The sequence below is a fragment of the Hylobates moloch genome, unplaced genomic scaffold, assembly GCF_009828535.3.
Source record: "Hylobates moloch isolate HMO894 unplaced genomic scaffold, HMol_V3 SCAFFOLD_2, whole genome shotgun sequence".
NCBI lineage: Eukaryota > Metazoa > Chordata > Mammalia > Primates > Hylobatidae > Hylobates > Hylobates moloch.
Genome location: NW_026652277.1, coordinates 15,401,069 through 15,423,442, shown reverse-complemented (window position 1 = coordinate 15,423,442; position 22,374 = coordinate 15,401,069). Strand labels below are relative to the sequence as shown.

At 41.9% G+C, this 22,374-nt stretch overlaps 1 protein-coding gene across 1 annotated transcript in view; it reads left to right on the top strand.

Annotated features, from left to right (window-relative positions):
- Positions 1 to 1,894: 1,894 nt before the first annotated feature.
- ITGA8 (integrin subunit alpha 8) overlaps positions 1,895 to 22,374 on the top strand; it is a 204,543-nt gene continuing 184,063 nt past the window's right edge. The window contains exons 1-2 of the mRNA XM_032163020.2: positions 1,895 to 2,213; positions 2,878 to 3,011. Coding sequence (XP_032018911.1) covers positions 2,005 to 2,213; positions 2,878 to 3,011 — 343 coding nt within the window. The 5' untranslated portion in view covers positions 1,895 to 2,004. The remainder of the gene's footprint in view (positions 2,214 to 2,877; positions 3,012 to 22,374) is intronic.

Below are 22,374 nucleotides of genomic sequence, written 5' to 3'. Positions count from 1 at the left end.
TACATCTGCCACCAAATCCCCTTACAATGCTTCAGAAACAACTTAGCTCTTCCATCTCTAAACGTCCTATCTGTTTAACCTCAGCCTCTTCCAGTTTCATGCTGACCTGTTTTGTTTAATGTTAATGAATGACCATATGTTATGTAAGGGGATCTATACTCCTTTCTCTTCTCTGTCCTCCCCTACTCGAGCCTTACTTCCTCTCCCACACAGGAGACATGGGAAGAGATTGACAACACCCATGGATAAGAACCGAAATCTGAACTCCTGTAGACTGTGCACTACACCTTCTACCCCCTCAGAAAGTAAACTGTAAATTCCAACATTCTTAACTTTGCCAAACTTCATCATAATTACACAGGATGGAGATTTACTACTAAGTCATTTAATATTGTCCAAGATGCCTTTAAGAAAGCTTTAAATAAAATCTCAAGGGCTGGGCACGGCGGCTCACCCTGAAATCCCAGCACTGTGGGAGGCTTAGGTGGGAGGATCGCTTGAGTCCAGGAGTTCAAGAGCAGCTTGAACAACATGGTGAGACCCCCATCTCCTTAAAAAGAAGAAGAAGAAGAAGGAGGAGGAGGAGGAGGAGGAGGAGGAGGAGGAGGAGGAGGAGGAGGGAGGGGGAGGGGGAGGAAAAAAGAAAGAAAGAGAAACAAAGAAAAGAAATTTTAAGGCCAGGCGCGGTGGCTCACGCCTGTAATCCCAGCACTTTGGGAGGCCGAGGCGGGCGGATCACGAGGTCAGGAGATCGAGACCATCCTGGCTAACACGGTGAAACCCCGTCTCTACTAAAAATACAAAAGATTAGCCGGGCGAGGTGGCAGGCGCCTGTAGTCCCAGCTACTCGGTAGGCTGAGGCAGGAGAATGGCGTGAACCCCGGGGGGCGGAGCCTGCAGTGAGCCGAGAACGCGCCACTGCACTCCAGCCTGGGTGAAAGAGCGAGACTCCGTCTCAAAAAAAAAAAAAAAAAGAAATTTTAAAAGTGAACTTGAGGTGGCAGGATGGTTTGAGGCCAGGAGATCGAGACCAGCCTAGGCCACATGAGCAGACTCGGTGTCAACAAAAAAAATTAGAAAATTAACCAGGTGTCATAAGTCATCTGCAGTACCAGCTAATCAGGAGGCTGAGGCATGAGGATCGCTCGAGCCCAGGAGTTTGAGGTTTCATTGAGCTATGATAGCACCATTGCACTCCAGCCTGGGCGAGAGAGAGACCCTATCTCTAAAAAGAAAAAAATAAATAACAAAACAAAGCAAACCAACCAAACAAACAAAAACAAAAAATTCACACACGCACACACACACACACACACACACAGACACCCAACACCAAAAGCAAAAAAAACCCTCGAGGCTTTCTTGTTTATGAGTTAGCTCTGCCAGGAGGTGGGGTGGCCTTAGGGGAGGAGAGGGTTGTTGCATTTCAACTTTAACTCTCATCACAGACGTGCAAATCCATGAACGCTGAGGTCAGGCTGCAGAGGTGATGCAGAGATAATTGTTTTGCCCCTCCTGGTGGTGGAGTTGGTTTTCACATTCTCCATCCAAGCTGCGCCTTTGACAGAAACGGAGCAAGCCCTCCCTCCACGTGGGGCATTGCTTCTAAAGCAATAAATAGCTTGAGGTGACAGAGGCGAAACTGATTGTCCTTGAGATGGGACTGCAATAGAAATCTGGGCAGCCCGAACAGACACCCAGCTCTCCAGCCACCAGCGGGGCCGCCCGGGCGTCCCCGGCTCTAGACCAGCCGCGAGGAGGCGCAGCGAGAGCGCTGGTCCCCGCCCGCGGCCGGAGGAGGGCTAGAGCGCCTGGGCCAGCCCCCCGAGCAGGCTGGGCGGGCGGGCGAGCGCGAGCAGACGCCGGGCACTGTCACCGCGGGTGCGCCGAGCGCACCGACCCGGGACGCAGGCAGCTGGGGACCGCCAGATTCCACCAGCTCCCCTTGCCCCGCAGGGGTCCTCGGCTCGCGCTCCTGGGTAACAGCCACCGGGGCGGAGGGAGATGTGGCCCGGGGGCAGCCGTGGTCCCCGGGGAAGCCAGGCGCCGCTGATCGCGCCCCTCTGCTGCGCCGCGGCCGCGCTGGGGATGATGCTGTGGTCCCCCGCCTCTCAGGCGTTCAACCTGGACGTGGAAAAGCTCACGGTGTACAGCGGCCCCAAGGACAGCTACTTCGGCTACGCCGTGGACTTCCACATACCAGACGCCCGCACGTAAGTCGCCCGACCCGGGGAGGTGCGCTCGGGGGCGAAGGCGCTCCCGGGTCAGGTCCCAGCGGCTCTGCCGTACAGTCCCCGCAGCCTGGGATCCCCGTCCTGCCTCCTGCCCGGGGTCCCGTCCCTCTCCCCGCCACCAGCCCCTTCTCTCCCCTGCCATGCTAGATGTTCCTTGTGAACTTTGAGCTAGAGACACCCCACTTGCATAGAACACGCAAGTCCTGGGTGTTCCGGGTACCAAGACGCACGCATCCTACAAGGAGAGAACAGGACCCAGAAGACCAAAGCCAGTTAAAACCGCGACCACGGCGAGGTCTGTTTATGCAGAGCCTGTAGCCATTGCGTCTGGGCGCAAGAGCTGTCGGCTATCAGCAGATGGGCTCTGTCCTTGGCTTCCTCCCACCCCACCCCCTTCTCTCATCTCACTGTACCCACAGAGCTCCACCTAGAGAAGCAGGACCGCTTGCACTCTTGCAAACCAGGTTGCGGACCCCCACAGGTTTCCAAGAGGAAATCAAGTTTGACAGTCGGTCCTCATCATAAATACATTCCTGCCCTCCACCCCTACCCCAGTGTCCCCGGGCAGGAGGCTACAGAGACTGCATTGCATGCGCACGCTTTTGTGGCGCCCAAAGAGTGATTTTCTCCAACTCTTTTGCAGAGCGAGTGTCTTGGTGGGGGCGCCCAAAGCCAACACCAGCCAGCCCGATATCGTGGAAGGGGGAGCCGTCTATTACTGTCCTTGGCCCTCGGAGGGGTCTGCGCAGTGCAGGCAGATACCGTTTGACACCACCAGTAAGTGAGATTTGTCCTTCTAAGCTGCGGGCCTGGGTTTGGAAGAACCAGGGCCATCCCAGAGGCGACTTCCCGCTGTCTTGGTGCGGTGCTCCTTTAGCTTGTCCGATGTGTCCGTGTTGTGGGCTGTGTAGGTCTCTAGAGAAATCAGTTTTTTCAACTCTCATTTAAGTGAAGGAAGATGTTTAGCGAACCCTAGAGAAAGGACACTATTTTGACCCTGAGTGTTTGGATGCATCCTGGCAACTCCTGTTTCTTTACCGTTCTGAGATGAGCATTTTCAGAGTGAGTGGATGTTTTGGAGAAATACAAAAACTACGTCCTAACTTTGACTGTGGAGAGAATTTGGTTGCTTCTTAAGGACAGATCTGGAAAAAGAGAGATCCTTAGCGTTTCCAATGCCCAAGCTCCGGAGGCAGGACTTAGCTGCCGCAGACCCAGACATCACTCCGTGTTGCTGTTTAATTCTTTACAGAAAGAAAGAATTTTCTTTCAAAGTATTAGACATTGGATGCAAACTAGTGCAGGCAGAGTGTGGATGGATTACATTCATTTCCAAAATCCCTAGACAGATGTTTCTTATTTAATTAAAGGGAAAATACATTTTAAACAATTCAGTCTGGTTATGTTTCCTCTGGTGTTTTCTCCTTAGAGCCTGAGAAAATAATTTAAATGCAATGCTTTCAAAAACATTAACACCGAATGCTTTAATTTTTACCACCAAAACTTTATGAATTCAAAAGGTATACATTATCAGAAAGCAAATATCTCTTTCCAGAAAAATGCGAATATGTCACCTTGAATAATGGTCCTTGATAAATAATCATTTAAAATACCTTTTGTACCACACAACTATTCTACGACATCATACTTGATTTCTTTGATTTTTAATTGTTTGATTAGTGTGTATATGGAATTTATGCAGAATATTTTCACAGAATTTCAATGAAATTGGCTGGATGATATTTACCTGTTACTATAATTTATATCTTTTATGTTAAAGGAGAAAACAATTTCAGTTTCATAAATATGAAAATATTTCAAAGCAAAACATACTATGCAAGCATTACCTTGAATTATGACCAAATTAGGAAAGTATTTTATAAAAGCATTGGAAAATTATATTTTTATCATGCCTGTCTATATATGGTCACAATAGCTTATCATTTTATTAAATATTCTGTTATTTTATACCAGTTTTTATAAGCTTTTACTTTTAAATTTGAGTATTAGCAACCTGGAAGATTAAACCTTTTGATGTTAATTTGTGACAGAAATCTTTTAATTAGTTATTTTATCAAGATTTGAGACACTTTCTAGCTACTGCTCTCTGGTTTAAGAATAAGCTTCCTAAATCAGAAGAATTAAACATTTAAACATAAAATTAATGCCATTTTAATAATTCATACCCAAATCATTTGTTTTTGTTTTTGTTTTTGTTTTTGTTTTGAGACAGAGTCTCGCTTTGTCACCCAGGCTGGAGTGCAGTGGCGCGATCTCGGCTCACTGCAAGCTCCGCCTCCCGGGTTCACGCCATTCTCCTGCCTCAGCCTCTCCGAGTAGCTGGGACTACAGGCGCCCGCCACCACGCCCGGCTAATTTTTTGCATTTTTAGTAGAGACGGGGTTTCACCGTGGTCTCGATCTCCTGACCTCGTGATCCGCCCGCCTCGGCCTCCCAAAGTGCTGGGATTACAAGCGTGAGCCGCCGCGCCCGGCCAATCATTTGTATTTTTAAAAGTATTTTAAGGCAGGCCAAATAAAGACATGAATCATTGACATTATTTGAATTTCCATTAAGGAAAGTATATTTTGAGACATGGTTGATGTGTTTTCACCAAGAAGCAATTTATGGTCGTGGAAAAGAATTTAATAATCTTCTTGTGTAGTCTCATAACATATGAAATCAGGATCTGATTAGTATATTTTTCTTTTGATAAAGGAAGAATCAATGTCTGCCCAGATAAGTTACAACTGACTTACTTTGTAAGTACTCATCCCAATAGATGTCATAGGCCGATAGATTAAAGACCAGAGAATTCAGATGTCAACTATGAATTTTAAAAAAAACTGATCCTAACTGAAAATTTTCAATATTAAATTACAATAGGTAGGCCAGGCACGGTGGCTCATGCCTGTAATTCCAGCACTTTGGGAGGCCGAGGCAGGTGGATCACTTGAGGTCAGGAGTTCAAGACCAGCCTGACCAACATGGGGAAACCCCATCTCTACTGAAAATACACAATCAGCCGGGCGTAAGGGTGTAATCCCAGCTACTTGGGAGGCTGAGGCAGGAGAATCGCCTGAATCCGGGAGGGAGAGGTTGCAGTTAGCCAAGATTGCGCCATTGCACTCCAGCCTGGGCAACAAGAGCAAAACTCCATCTCAAACAACAACAACAAAAAAATACAATAGGTTATATTTTCCAAGTTCATTCTAAAGCAATTGCTTGAAGCCTTGAATTCACTCTCCCATACAGAACTAATGCTGACAGATGTGCTTTGGTTTCCAGAATAGCCCACAGGAATGCACTTAACCCTTATTGTTGCTGAATTATATTTGCAGTGAAACAGTAGGGGACAAACTAGAACAAGTTGGCAATTAAATAGAAAAACGATGTCCAGAAAAGGTCAGTGTTACTTGGAGAAGACAGTATCCTCTTTTGTGTAGGTTAGGAAAATGTCTAGATATCTCAAAGGGCTTTAGAGATTGATGCTGCTCATTCCACGCTACGTCTTATTTTACTTCCAAATATATAGTGGTTTACTTGATAAATAGATGAATACACTAATCCTACTATTATACTTACCAACTACAATCATAATAATTTCAGAATTCATAAATGGAACAAAGTGAGGGAAAGAAAGGAGGAGAAAAATCAATGTTCCTGAAATAATTGAACAGGAAATTTAAAAAGCAAGGCAGGAAAGGCTACACAACTTTGTGAGAAATGAATGGTCCATGACAGAATGAACAACGCTGTGACCTGTGAAAGACAGGGAGGTCCCACTTGGAGAGGAGAAAGGAATCGTTGGGAAAAGAAAGTTCCCCATGTTGACCATCAGGGGGTACTGTGGGCCCAGAAACCTTGATTGCCAGTGGGAATGGCCTGAAAATGGGTGTGGGGAAGGAATCCACAGGGTCACAGCCCAGGTGTTTGCTACCAAGTGGTTGCTCACCCGCTATACCTCATCTGTGCCAATTGCTTTGTCCTTATACCCTCAGACAGTGGAACTGGCAGTGGCGGCTACTTGATGCAAAGCTGTGCAAGTGAAGAAGGCACAGCAGATGCCACAGTAGCTATTTCCAATCTGAACATCAGCTTTGTGGACAAAGTGGAATGTTAAAACCAAAGATTAAAGGTGGAAACAGACATCACTGGTTCTGGGTCCTGAAGTCGGCATTGCCAGAGGCATCCCATTTATAGATCGCTATAGTGTACCAGACACTATACACACATTGTTTCTACTACATAAAACAAATCAAAACAACTATGTAAAACTCATTCTGTAAATAAGGAAACCGACATCAAAGGTATACCCAAGACCGTACAGTGGTAGGCAGTAGAGGCAGCACTGGAATAGAGGTCTGCCTAGTTTGCAGCCTGCTTCTTCCCCTCACCTTCCTTCCAGAAATGGGGAGAGGACTGACCCTGATAAACTGCAAGTTCGGGGTTATGACTAAGCCCCTAGGGAGCTTTGGAAGGCTATATTCACCTTCCCTCCCTCTCCTCCATTCACCTACTCTAACAGTGGCTTTACAATTCCATTTTAAATGATTCTCCAGAGAAGGGTTGAAAAGGATAAGCAGTTTGGTAGAAGCATTGTAGAAGCAGGATTTGTCTTGGTAGGAATTATGGGTCGCATGTGGCCCTGGTTTGCTCAGACTCCCGCAGAATGCCCCTTCACGGTCTCCGATAAGCTGCCTCCTGAGTTACTCTCTACTCAGTGCCAGTAATGTATTGTTCTCCCCCGCAAAAAAGGAAGAAAAGTTCTCTGCTTTAACTAAGTAGTGGCCCCAAATTGACATCCACATAATGGAGTGTGATGTGTCAGGCATAAAAATGTATATTGCAAATATTCATCTGTCAAGACATCAGTGACTTTCCTGGTCTTTTACCCTACTTTTACTATGACATCTGAATTCAAAACATCCTATGTAAATTTGACCTTTCAGTGAAGTTGTTTCAACTTGTTCAGGTCCCTGGGGTGTCTAGAACTGGGTATTCTGCTCTGATAACCAACTAAATTCTCTCAGCTTAGACTTTGAAGGAGACAGCCCTATAACTGAGTTCCAGAATCCAGTTGAGATCCTGTTCCTCCGTGTATTTAAGGTCAATTGCCATTTTCTAAAAACTGCCTTTCAGGTTTTTTTTTTCACGAAATAATCATTATTTATTTTATTTTTACCTTATCATATAACTTGATTTTTTTTTAGCATTTCTCATGATAAATACAAAAATAGAGGAAGCTTGCACTAGCCCAGCACTTCAAATGCTTGAATACTAGAAGCATATGCTGGTGGGGGAGGTGCAAAGAGTAGATAATTTTCCTGCTCTGTACAAAATCAAGGGGTTCCAAAAAAGCACGTCTCTCATCTCCCTTCTGTCTTTCCCTCTTTACTTCAATAGGATAAAATTCCTCCTATCACCAAAATGGTTTCTTTCACTTTTGTCTCAGGAACTCTTTAAACTGTGCCCCATGTCTTGAAGAGTTTAAAATATCACATCTGCCTAATTCATGCCTCTCACTTCTGTATCTATTCCAAGGTTCCCTTTCTTCTTTTTCCTACATTTTCTAAACCAATGCATGGGTTACAGAATGTTAGGTTGTAACCCTTCTGCTAAAAGGGAGAACGAATGAGACAATGAAACAGACTGTCACCTTTGGAATAATGAAGAGCAAATTGCAACATAGTTCCAAAGTATAGCATACAAGTATTTGATTGTTTTAAATGCTCAAGTAAAATGTTTGAGGAAAAAGGTGATATGTGCTAATTAATTATGATAATCATCAAAGCACTAATAATGACAGAGAAGCAATACAGCTGGGAACCAGTCACAATTAGGAGCCCACATAAGAAGCTGACAGGAAGAGGTAGGAGGTGCCACTGAGATTTGGAAATCATCTGAGAAAGACTACTAGAATTTGCCTGGCCTCAACTTAGTATCTCTGTGTTTAAAAAAAAAAAAGAAAGAAAGAAAAGAAAGAAAAAGAAAAGAAAAGAAAACTTAAAATGGAAGACAATTGGGTTAGGATATTTCAAAGCTCTGGATGACAAGGTTTTTGTTGGAATTGCGGGAGACCGGAAGCCTTTGTTTTGGGGGGTCTGTTTTATTTTGTGTTGAGTGATCCCACAATGAGAAGCAGCTTAAAGCATCTGGTTCTGCAACTGGCATAGGGTTGTTTTTTGATAGTGTTCGGTGTGCCCTTTTTCTCATGTGAGGGTTGGGAAACATATTGGCTGCGTGAGTCTTGCCTTTCTAGTTTCCCCAGAAAGAAATCAGTTTTTGTTCAGGAACAAAAAAAAGAAAAATGTAGGTTAGAGCTACCCCAGTAAATGACAGAGGAAATAACTTAAGTGTGACAGGACTTAGGGACAGGAGAAATCTGTGCTCTAATACGTTCAGTTGGAAGATTACAAAGGTGGGGGAAGAGGCAAGCCCAAAGATAACCTCCTCTTTTCAAGACTTAACAATGAGAGTAAGTTTTGCTACTCAGAAAAAAAGAAGCAGCGTGTGCACACACGCGCACACCACAATATTTGCAGAAATCTTCCTCTGCTAAGTGCTGATCCAACTGAGTCATCAAAGGTGGTTTAGCTGGATGTCTTCCTTATTATTCTAGAAGCAATTCATGATGGCTACTATGCCTGGATATATTGGCATGACAGAGGCAACCATCATCCCTAAATTTCTCTCTGTTGGTTCAGACTTCATGCAACAGAACACAACTGAACCTTGATATGAGAAGGGAGGAGGCAGTGGTCCCTACAGCCCATAGCAACTGAGGAAGCAATTAGAAAAAGGAAGTCCTTGAAACTCCAACTAGAAATGGGAAACAGATCTGCTGTATGGCTAGTTGAGCACTATGAGCATTAGGCACCCGTTGCTTAATCTGCAAAATTCTTTCAAGAAGCTGGAAGTCTGTGTGAGGGAACAGGCTTCAAGGTTCTTGGCAGGAATATTTCATGTAGGTTCTGCAGCATGCTAGGAGAAATGGCTTGAAATTGTCTTGAAATAGTCTTGAAATTATTCTGAAAGGAAAAATGCACTTTTACATTTAAGCTGACAGGTTGAGATGTGCACATTCAAACTTTACTTGTTAGTGTATAACGAGTCTTGTATCTGGGAATTGCATTGATGGAGAGAGTTGCCAACTTTACGAAAAAGCTCAGCTCAGGGGTGCCCTGATGGATACCATGACAGTTTTATTTTATTTTAATTTTTGAAAGGATCTGGTTCTGTCACCAGGCTGGATCATGGCACAACTAACTCACCAACTCACTCCGGTTGTTTCACCATGTTGGCCAGGCTGGTCTTGAACTCCTGACTTTAAGTGATCTGCCTGCCTTGGCCTCTCAAAGTGCTGGGATTACAGGCATGAGCCGCCACACCCAGCCACTGAACATGGATTTTTGAGGAAGATAGTTGAAAGACTAATTAATTGGTTTTATTAAAAAAAAAAAAACACTTGGCCGGGCATGGTGGCTCACGCTTGTAATCCCAGCACTTTGGGAGGCCGAGGTGGGTGGATCACGAGGTCAGGAGATCGAGACCACGGTGAAACCCCGTCTCTACTAAAAATACAAAAAATTAGCCGGGCGTGGTGGTGGGCACCTGTAGTCCCAGCTACTCGGAGAGGGTGAGGCAGGAGAATGGCGTGAACCCGGGAGGCGGAGCTTGCAGTGAGCCGAGATTGCGCCACTGCACTCCAGCCTGGGCGACAGAGTGAGACTCCGTCTCAAAAAAAAAAAAAAAAACACTCATTCATTCTTTAATCAGCAAGCATGTTCAAAGCATTTTAAAATAATTTTTATTTTTCAAAATTCTGCTTAATACATGTTTACAAAGAACATATTTATTGCATAAAGCAAGGTGTTCCTCCATAATGAAATCCTAAAATAGATTAAAGTAATTTCAATTCCAGGTTACATGATAAGGAGATTTAAGATATGCAAGCTAATTGTGACTAAGTGATTTACACTTAAAACCAAATACATCTAATACACCAGCTATGGACTGCTATAGAATTCAGGTGGGCCACTCTTAGATGAATGTCACTAGATGGTCTGGAAGGAGTGCAGCTCCACCTCAACCCTGCTGAAAGCGCAGAGTTTAGCTTTGTGGTGTTTAGTGTATTGGCCCGAAGGTCTGCGAATTGAGAAACGTTCCTAGACCCATAAACACTGAAGAAGGTGACTATTTACCCTTTCTTTTTTTTTTTGGTAAAATTAAGGTATAGATTATGAAAATAAGTCTTTATAGAAGTGATTTCCAGGAATTAGGAGTGGAAGAGAGGAGTTGACTCCAAAGGTGTAATAGCAGGGAATCTTTTGGGGGAGAGGTTGATGGAACTTTCTGTATCTTGATTGTGGTGGGGGATACATGACTGCCTGTATTTATCAAAACCCATGATGCTGTAGATCACCAAAAGTGGATTTTATAAATATGTAAATAAATAATCTATATTAATATGTAAATAAAATAAATGTATAAATAAATATGAACAAAAAGATGAGAAAAAACCTTTATGGAGAATGCAAGAAAGTTACATATTTGATACGACGATTAAATGTGGTTTTGTGGCTGTTGCTCTGAGCCCATGGGCAATAAGCTCTTAGGCTACGGGAGGGCCTGATATAACAACACCTGGGGGTGTAAAGACACATATCCCTGAGAAGCACAGGCCACTGCTCCTAAGTAAGGCTGAACGATTAGTCAGATCATCATGTAGGAACTGCTTCAACATTCTTTAAATAAAGGATCATATATTCCAAATGCGTTTGATAAGAAGAGTGTGAATGCAAACACGTTGCATAAGAATATCTATGCAATGAAGTGTTGTACTTGTGTCATTCCTATATCCTTATGAAATTCAGGCACAAAACTTCCTCATTGGTAGTCACTGAAGAGCGCTCACTTTAAACACATGATTGTAGTTATCAAAATGAGTATAATGGCACTGCAGGGTATTTACTTAGAAACATTTGGTCAGTTTTCTTCTTCAGCTCTGATATTTGACATATGGACACAAATTTGAAGATGATATTGCAAAAAACCCTGTATCAGTCTGCCCTGACTTCCAGGACATATTGACACCAGAGAGAAGGGCACACACCACTGCTACAGGAATACGTTTCTTCAAGGACCTGACCCAGCCCACACTATACGCAGCATCTCACTCCAGGTATAGCAGTGGAAGCCAATCTCCTGTGGCCAGGTTGTAGCTCTATGCCAGTTGTCTCAGTTGTCAGAGCCTATGATTTCTCCAGATGTCGCCAGCCTATGCCTGCCCCCTCTTGCCTCGCTGGTTACACAACTGATCTCTTTGTCACAGTGCCACACAGCACAGTACAGCTTGTCTCTCTAGAGCGCAGCAAACAACTCTTGCATACACACATGTTGCCACACACCCTGCACCATGTCCTCCTGCCTTCTTAGCCACCCAGGACATCTTATCTTCCAGAATGATTTTCTGATACTTCTAGCTTCTCTCCTCCTATAGTTCCCACCAGGATACATGTTTCAGAAATTAACTCTAAAGTAGCTACAAATGCTTTTTTAAAAAGAAAGAAAAGGGGCACAACACTAAATACATAATGTTTTTGAGCAGCCTACATGTGGACAGTCAATCAAATTAGGCATAAAAGCACACAATTAAATATTATATAACCATTAAAAATGAAGTCTACAAATAATCAAGATTAACATGAGAAGATTTTTGTTTCAATGGTAAATAAAAACATAAAAGTCAAAATTGTGTCTACAACTTCTTGAAAAATATAAGAAGGAAATTGTAATAAGAGACTATCTTTGGGAAATGTGATTAAAACTTTTTTTCTCATGCATTTTTTTTCTTGTTTTCAAACCACGAACAAGTATTTATTTATGATCAGGAAAAATAATGAAAAAATTAAACAAAAAAATTCTAAATGAAATGATTTAGTTCACTAAAGTGCTGTAAAGATAAACAATAAAAGATCAGAATTAAAGCTCTGGATTGGAAGATGGCAATCTTAGTTGTTCCCTCTCTTGCCTTGGGAGCTGACCGTTGACTGATTTAGAAATGCATTCATTTATATAAGTCACCTAGGTTCTAAAATACTAAAGACCAAGGGTATTTTCAGTAACAATATGTGTAAAAATAAGAAGATGCAGTATAAGTCTCACCTGTTTTCATTCTAGATTATCTTTAAAGATAGAAATATAGACCTATTCTGACATGGCAGTTTCAAGAGCTGTTTGTGTGTGGAATAGCTTTTGAGTGTGTCTGAGTAAGATGAGCTTGCCAGAAGTTAATTCACAATCTATTTATACTGCAATCAGTTCACAAAACTTGTTATAAAAGCCCATAGGAAAGAAATCAAGAGTGACCATAGGTCCAGATAATCCCATAGACCTTAAAATATGGAAGGCACTGGATAGAGTCAAGACATCCAGATAAACTCATGAAGTACTGTCAAAAATCATAGCATGAATTGGTGTTTAGTTCTTGCTCTGTTATGTATAATAATGAGATTTTTCTTTCCTTTAAAACATTATATATGTGTTAAGGATGAGTTATAAAATCTACTTAGACCATTTCTTCTGGGGTGCACCATTCTACTCAGTCCCAAGTAAGGTTTATAAATGTTCTGTAAAGGTGTGTCTGTTTACTAAGTAAACAGTGTGTCAATACACTTGCCAACAATCTTGGTTGAGCAGAGAAAAGTGAGAACTTTCGGGGAGGAGAACTGGCAGAATGAAAGCTGCAGCAGCATTTCTGAAAATCTCTTGCACATTATTCTTTTGCGCGAAAATGAACAAAAAAGGTTTTATGTCTAATGAGTTTGTAAATGGCCGCATCTGCTCCCTTTCTATGACACTTACAATGCATATTCTCTTAGAAAAGGCACTAAAAATTCACAAACGAAAGCAACCTATTGGATCCATAGGATGGGGCCTTTGTTGACATTCATTATTTCTCCTCACATTTATGAGGCCAAAGCAGATCCAAATGGCTGTAGAAACAAATAACCCCGTATCTTTGGCTTAAAGCATCTAAGGTTTATTTCTTGCTCACACTGTATGTTCAGTGTGATTTGATAGGGAGGCTTAGCCAGTTCAAGCCACACAGGGACCCAGCTTCATGGAGATGCCTTATTGGCACAGGTGTCTGAGATCACCCTAATTGGAAAAGGGGTATGTCCAATTGCACACTGTCTGTTACAGCTTCCACCTGGAATTGACATTTATTATTTAACATATTTTGTAGGCCAAACCATGCCTAGGAGGTTTCCCATGCCAATTTGTTTAACTATGGAAAACTTTACTTATCTGCACCTATGGAAATTGTATCTACCATCTTTAAAAGAGCATGAGAAAGGAAATGCACACAAACAGATTGTCTTTGGGAAATGTGATTAAAACTTTTTTTTTTTTTAACTTTGCAGGACATGTTTTTAGGACACTCAGTTCAAATACACAGTTACTGGGGGCTACAGTCTCAACCCCTTCACTTATGAACAGACACATGGCAAGGAGAGGATGTTTTTGTGAACATATTCAAAGATATGAGTGAGACTTTTATACCAACACTCAGTCCCCCAACCTGTTCCACCTGGTCTCTATTGGAATTTTTTTTTTCTCTTTTCTTTTCATTTCTCTACTCCTGTGGTAGATTATCCATTCTTTACCACAAAGATTACCTGGGAAGACTGGATGACCTTCTTCCTTTCACTCTGGTTCCTCAGGTGACATATTATTAAATCATAACACACTTTAACACACTTTTACTTATAAAAATGTCATCTAAGGGAGGAAAAGAGAGTTGAAAATAAAGCTTAGTGTTAGCAAACGGTAAAATTAAGTTTCAGGGGCTACTATTTGCAACATTGCACAGGCAGATGCTGTTCTTGACGTGAAGTATGTCCACGAACAAAGCCTAAGACCTTGCCCCCTTGGACAGGGTTCATAGGAACAGCCAGCAACAAGTGGAGGAGAAGAAAGCAAAGGTCAAGAGGACAGAGAATGGTGTGTGTGTGTGTGTGTGTGTGTGTGTGTGTGGGTGTGGGTGGGTGTGTGCACATTTATTTTAGCTTGGGCAGGCCATTTGCTTTCCATTGCTACTATGACAAATTACCACATGCTTAGTGGCTTTAAACAACACAAACTGATTATCTTTTTTTTTCTTTTTCTTTTTTCTTTTTTCAGAAGGAATCTCACTCAGTCGCCCAGGCCGGAGTGCAGTGGCACGATCTAGGCTCACTGCAACCTCCACCTCCCAGGTTCAAGCAGTTCTCCTGCCTCAGCCTCCTGAGTAGCTGGGATTACAGTCACCTACCACCACACATGGCTAATTTTTGTATTTTTAGTACAGACAGGATTTCACCATGTTGGCCAGGCTGCTCTCGAACCCCTGACCTCAGGTGATCCACCCACCTCAGCCTCCCAAAGTGCTGGGGTTACAGGTGTGAGCCGCCGCGGCTAGCCTTGATTATCTTATAGTTCTGGAATCCAAAGTCTAAAATGAGTCTCCCTGGGCTAGCATCAAGGTGTTGGCAGAGCTGCAATCCTTCTGGAAGCTCTTGGGAGAACCTATTTATTTCCTTTTCCAGGAGCCTTTTCCAGCTCCTACAGGTGACCCAAATTCCTTGGCTCTGGGATCCTTTCCATTTTCAAAAGTAGCAACATCTTCCACTGCCATATCTCCGGGTCTCCTTTTTTGGCCCCTTCTTCCACCTGGTAGTATCCTTATCATTACTTCAGGTCCACATGTATGATCCAAGATAATCTACCATTTTGAGGTCAGATGATTAGCAACCTTAATTAATTTTCAATCTCAGTCCAGTCCCTCTTTGCCATGTAGCCTAATATAGTCAGTTTTGGGAGATTCAGATGTAGCCCTCTTGGGCGGTATTATTTTGTGTACCACAGGTGGCCACAAGAACTTTCATTGAGGAGGTGATATCTGAGCAAGGGTCTAACTTGAGTGAGGAAAGGAGCCAGGTGGTATCCAAGGGAGACATGTTCTAGGTTGTAGGAGTGTCGGTGTTAGAGTCTGGAGATGTGGGTGTGCTTGAGAAACGGAGAAAGGTCGCTGAGCTAGAGAAAAGCAAATCAGGGCAAGAGTGATAGAAAATTAGGCCAGAGGGCCAGGTATAAGCAAGATGGTATAGTATCTTCATGGCCAGGTCAAGATTTGGGATTTTATTCTACGAGTGGTGAGTAGCCAATGGTGGGTTTTGAGGAAGGAAGTAACATAATTTGAATTATGTTTTTTAAAAGATCAGTTTTGGTCAGGCATGGTGGCTCACATCTGTAATCCCAGCACTTTGGGAGACCAAGGCAGGAGGACCACTTGACACCAAGACTTTGAGACCAGTCTGGGCAATGTAGCAAGATCCTATCTCTACAAAAACTGTAAAAAAATTAGCAGGTGCAGTAGTGTGCACCTGTAGTCCAGCTACTAGGGAGGCTGATGTGGGAAGACCACTTGAGCCCAGGAGTTAGAGGCTGCAGTGAGCTATAATTGTGTCACTGCACTCCAGTCTGACAGAGTGAGTGACAGGAGGGAAAAAAATGGATCAGCTTAGCTTTTGTTGAAAAATAGACTACAGACAAGGAAGAGCAGAAGCAAGCAAGCAAGGAGACTAGGTAGAAGACCGTTGCCTTTCCAGTGAAAGGGAAGTATGGCTGGGATTGAGTGGTAGCAGTTAGAGCTGAGGAATGGGTGGTTTGGGGATTTATTTGGAAATGCAATTAGTAGGTTATCATTATGCCTCAGATGAAGAGTGCAAAACAAGAGGAAATTTTGGCCTAAGGAACTGAAGGAATAGGACTTAGAGAACAGTGGGTAAGGAGCATGTCTTAGATGAAATACCCAGTGTTGAGTCCAGATATGTGAAATTTAAGATGCCTATTACACCTCCCAGCAGATGTCAAATGGGCACTTGGATAAATAAACCCAGAGCTCAGGCAAGATGTCTGAATACAAAGATAATATTTAAGGCTATGACTTAGGGAGTGAGTGTGGATGAAGAGAAGAGGAGAGAGGCAAAGTGAGGCCAAGAGACAAGAGCAGAAAAGAGATGAGAATGAGCTTGAGATTGAGTCCTGGGGCACCATGACATTTACAGAAATACTGGGGATTTGAGGAGGATGTGTACAAAACACAATGAAAGAGCCACCAGTTCGGTAAAAGAAAGCCATGAAGCCAATAAAGAAAGTCTTGTGAGGTGAAGTGAAATGAAGATGGAAATTTGGAACATTTGATTTGACAACTGAAGGTTACCGATGACCGAAAAATCCAGTTGCAGTGGAGTGTGTCAAGAGAGAATGAGAGAATGGGAGATGGCCAATGGGAGAGAGTAAGTATGTGTAGCCATTTTTAAAGTTTGGCTATAAATGGGACCAGAGAAATTTAATAGTTAAGAAGATATTATAGCTTGATTATAGTCTAATAGGAATTATCAAGTTCAGATGACTGTAAGAGAGAGAAAGCATAGTCAGGAACAAATTTCTGAGTGGAGGGAAATGGAGGGGATTCTTATGCAAGTGGAAGGATTGGCCTTAGAGCAGCAGAAACGCAGTTCATCTGCAGTGGCAGGAGGGCAGGCAGAGCCAGAAAACAACTGAGAATGAGCTGCTGGATTGGATGGCAGGAGGAAGAAAATGATATTTTCTCATTGCTTGCATTTTCTCATTGAAATAACAAGCAAGGTCACCATTTGAGGTTGAGGAGATCAAAGAGAAGGTTGGGAGAAAAAGGAAATTCAAAGAGTAGTGACAGAATGGCAAAGTGGAGTCAGGAAATAATAGGTTTACCAGGCAGTGAGTTGAATAAGTAACCTCTTGCCTCTGTTCAGCCTATAGCATGGCCCTACCTGTTTGGGTAGGACTTAAGAAGATCTCCCATAGAATAATTTCCTCTTGAGTGTTAATATTCCCTAAGGATAAATTCCAGACACAGAAGGTTTGAATTCTACAGTGCCTATTTTGTGTAACATTGGGAATGGTGACTTTAAAAAAAACAAACGAACAACAACAACAACAACAACAAAAAACTATAATATGAACTGTTAGGTGAATGGCTGGGACCCTTTACTATATCTTTTGGCAGCAGGCAGGAGATTCTTAGAAATATGAGACCATGTAACAGGAGGTAGTGTAAATACATTTTCAAGTGTTATTGGGAGGCAAATTTATACAGCCTTCATCGTGAAACCCAATCATATCCTGTATTTAAAAGACTCCTTTGAGGTCATATTGAAGAAATTTATGTCAGTGAGTCGCCTTCCTGAGATTCCCATGCTGAGAGGTTTTCATTACTTATTGAAGCAAATAAATGATTGGGTACTAAACAGAAGCATGCTGTGTTCCTGGCCATCAGAAGTTGACATTGAAGCCATATTGAGAGTTCTCATTTCCCCAGCTGTACCTATGACTACGATATGTGATCCTAGGTAATTATTCCAAGCGTGAAAAAAATCTAGAGGTGAAAGAAAGTATGAAAGATTCAAGTATGAAGAAAGCTGAAAGAAAACCACTGTGATTGAGAGTGACAAAGATGATACTGGCAGGGGAAGGGTTTTGTAAACCTGGTTTTGCATTTGAGAAAAGTTGAGATTTGAGAAACAACTCTGGACAATGTAGCAAGATCCTATCTCTACAGAAAAAATTAGCAGGTGCAGTAGTGGGCACCTAAGAAACAGGTGCATTTGAGAAACAACTCCGGCTTCAGGATAGAGAATGGATTTGAAGATGGCAATGCTGGAGGAAGGGAGACTGGTCAGGAAGCTGTCACAGCAACGGAGGCTAAAGAAAATGATGACCATAACTAGGGAAGTGGCGACAGGGAAGGAAAGAAGCAGATGGATTTGGGAGATAACAAAAAGAAGCATCAACAAGAATTGATGACTCATTGAAATTTGGGAGTGCAAGATCGGTGATCGTCAAGGATGCATTCCAAGGTTCTGGCTTGGTTAATCGGGTTACCATTATATTAGGTAAAAATAATGAACAAGACAGACATCCTCTGATCTCACCATATTCAACTTTGATGGGATACTAGTGTCTGGCAGTTCTAATCTGGGCTTAAGCGCTGTAACAGCAGAAAGTGAAGAAGGCTTCAGGTGTGCAAAATAAGGACTCCTATGCTTGAATGAATGGGGGGCCTTTGTGTGTTGGGGGAGGATTTTCAGAGAGTACAACATGAAAGGTTGGAGCTGAAGAGTGGCGTGTGTGTGCGTTTGAGCACGCCTATGTGTGCGTGTGTGCATGTCTGTCTCTGGGATGGACAGACGAGAGAAAAAACTGTCCCAGCCTGTGTGGATGTAGTGAAGTCAGTTGTAGAAGATGAGGTCAAAGTTGTCTCGATCAATACAATCCACTGTAACCAGCTCTGTGTTTCACGTTGTTGCATCATACTTGGCAGCTTTGTTTTTGTTTTTAATCTGATCTGGCACAGATAACTTATCATTTCCCTTGGAAGAGATAATTCTGTCATTTCTCAACTCCCACTTTCCCTTGCATTGTATCCAAAATATTCCCTGCATCGTATAATCCATAGGTATTTCCTGACCAAATCATACACACTACTTAGTCAGTTCATATGTGAAAAACATTCTGAATGATAGTACGTGATGTGGAAAAGCCATTCATATTTACTACCAAGCAAATGTCTGAAGAACACTGGCTAGGCACTATCGGTTATTCAAGACAGGAAATTAGAAATGTGATCTCTGTTCTTAAGGAAGACAGTCTAGACATGAAAATAATTACAGCAGAAAATTTATATTTTCATCCAGATCAGGAAAACTATACAATAGGCAGACTAATATAATCTGTACTGTTGCTATTACAAGCCCATATTTATGAAAATGATTATTAAAACTCTAAAAGCATGCATTTAACTCACTTAGCTTTGTTATTACAGTATTTGATTATATACGAAACTGAATATTTAAACAGTGATATGAACAAATAATTTAAAAGGGAAGTTTCATGATTTCCAGGAAAGAATAGTTTATTTCGCTATGAACTAGAGGAATAGTCTACAAGCTTCTTAAATTCTGAATGAGTTTACCAAACTGAACAGTGACTAAGTCCAGGGAGTTGAATTCTAATGGCCTTTCACTTGCTACTTTATACAATTCTCTATACAAGTGTTGTTACTTTGTACTATTTGAAATTTTTGAAACAATAATCTCAAAGAATTTCAATTTGAAAAGATAGAGTTTTGAGCCCTACATTTTAAAATGGGCTTTTAAGGAGTGATTTGAACAAGGTGGCAAACAAGGAAAAAAGGAATTTCACAAAAGAAATGTCTGAAAGAAGGCCATGGAATGAGACTCAACAGGGAACAGAAAGAAAGTTAACCCAAATGGAAAGGAAGCCCAATCAATACCTAGAGCTCAGGCTGTGGGGTCAAGATCTTCACGTGGGCCGGGCGCAGTGGCTCATGCCTATAACCCCAGCACTTTGGGAGGCCAAGGCGAGTGGATCACCTGAGGTCAGGAGTTCGAGACTAGCCTGTTAAACATGGTGAAACCCCATCTCTACCAAAAATACAAAAATTAGCTGGGCATGGTGGCAGACACCTGTAATCCCAGCTACTCGGGAGGCTGAGGCAGGAGAATTGCTTGAACCTGGGAGGCGGAGGTTGCAATGAGCCAAGATAGCACCGCTGCACTCCAGCCTGGGCGATAAGAGCAAACTTCCATCTCAAAAAAAAAAAAAAAAAAGATCTTCAGGTGTGGAAGGCAGGGTATTTATATTTGATCTATCGGGTAAAGACAAGAAAATTATTTAATGTGAGTGTAAGCATGCACACATTTTTATATAGTACGCATACATTATATAAATCATAAAATACTCATTTAATCAAAATAACACATCTCTCGAACATCATAAAGAAAAGTGAATTAGTGTGATATTCTTTAAAGGTTTTTCAGAGTGGTTTTGGAGTATTGGGAGCCATGCATTTGGAAGTTTAATTTTCTGTGATATAAAAATCAATCCAGGTCCTTTTCTTGGATTTGTTTCTTGTAGGCAAGGAGTCCTCTGGCCACGGCTATTTTATTTTGAATTTTACATATGAGTATTCCCTGTTCTCAGATGCATCGTTCCAATTAGAAACTTTTACAGTATAAATTTGACTATGATAAAGATTATAAATAAATGGTTAAGGATTTTTCCTGATTAAAAACGTCTGGATAGCTCCTGCAACAGCTTTAAGAAAATCTCCAAGGAGACAAACTTAAAGTGATGACTGAAGTTTGTAGGAAAATCTACTGTTTTCTCTACTGGGTCGAGGGCTTTATAAATAGTTTTCAAAAATTATCCTGTCTGGCAAAATGTTTGGTCACACCTGTGTGAGTTGCAACTCTTCTCTTCCTGTCCCAGGGTGATCTCTCCTCACTTCGTGTAATTCCTCTCATTTCGCTAGGCTAAAAGATTAGAAAAATCTGTTTACAGCCCATGTGTGCACCGTATTCCACATCCCCTCACTCCTGCTCTGAAATGCATATTCCCATGGAAAAAAAAAAAAAGAACCAAAAGCTGCCAATTTCAGAGAGATAGCTTCAAAGGCCAGAAATGGAGGATGAGTCAAATTAATTGTATTGATACCACCCATCTAAACTTCCTGGGTTGACTTACAGATCTTTTCAGTTTATCTTTAGGTTTTCCCCTTTTCAGATCATAGATGTACTAATACTCACAGTAAAAGCTCAAACAATACAGAAATATACTCCATGGAAATATAAAAGCCAATGACACCTGTATATTCCCTGCTTTCAAGATAACCATCACTCATAGGTTACTGTCAATACATACACACACAAGCACAATCACAATCACACATACACATCCATGCACAGAATATGTGACTTTTAAAGAAAAGTGGGATCATACTGAACAATGTACCCTGGACAAACTTTTGAATGAATAGATGGGGAGCTTGGTTATTCATTCATCAAACACTGATGATCTACTATGTTTTAGGCACTGGAAAAGGCCAAGGTGAAGCAGAGAACATCTCTGTGGAATCTATGTATATTCTCAAAGGGTAGATAATACCTATATAAAAACATAGATTTTTTAACTCCTATATAGTATTGTATACCATTGCAGTAAACATGCCAATACGATCATCTCAGATAGTGGTAAGCACTATGAAGACAATTTGTGAAGGGGTAATGAGAGAGTGAATGACAATGAGTAGACAGAAGTGGTGGCTTAGGGCATGTGTCTCTGAGGATGTGGTACTGGAACTATTCACATCCTTAGCCCACTTTTTGATGGGATTGTTTGTTTTTTTTCTTGCTGATTTGTTTGAGTTCTTTGTAGATGCTAGATTTTAGTCCTTTGTTGGATGTATAGATTGTGAAGATTTTCTCCCGCTCTGTGGGTTTTCCGTTAATTCTGCTGATTATTTCTTTTGCTGTGCAGAAGCTTTTCAGTTTAATTAAGTACCAGCTATCTATCTTTGGTTTGGTTGCATGTTTACTGCATGCAACGTCTTATTTGCATGTTTACTGCAATAGCATACAATACTCTCATCTGAGTAATGAGAAGAAGGCAGCCAAGTGAAGCACTGTGGGAAGAGCATTCCAGGAAGAGGAAATGCAATGGCAAGACTGAAAACGCTGGGTGTGTTCACACGATAGGAAGTTGGTGTGTCTGCAGGTTGAAGAGCATGGGAAGGCAGGAGGTGCTGAGATTGGAGAAGCAATCGGGGCCAGACAATGTTGGCCCCTTGGACCAAGTCAGGTTTTATTATTGCAGAGGTGGAACTATAAATCATTGAGAAGAAATGGATTGTGCAGTAAGTGCTGTGGGGACAAGTGGCTTTTCATATTGAAATAAGAAAGGTATCTCTGCCACTGTATAAACAAGAATAAATTCCAGATGGACAATAATCCCAACTAACAAAGTTAAAAGACTAGAAAAAAATTGGAAGATGATACTTGCAACATTTATGTGGGAAAGAGAATCAGTAGCCAAAAACATATGAATTATGAATCAATAAAACTAATAACTAAACAAGAGAATGAGCAAAGAATATAAACTGGCACTTCATAGAAAGAAAAAAGTAAATAGTCCACAAACATGAAAAGATGATCAGCCTTACTAAAAGTCAGGAAAATGCAAATGAAAACAA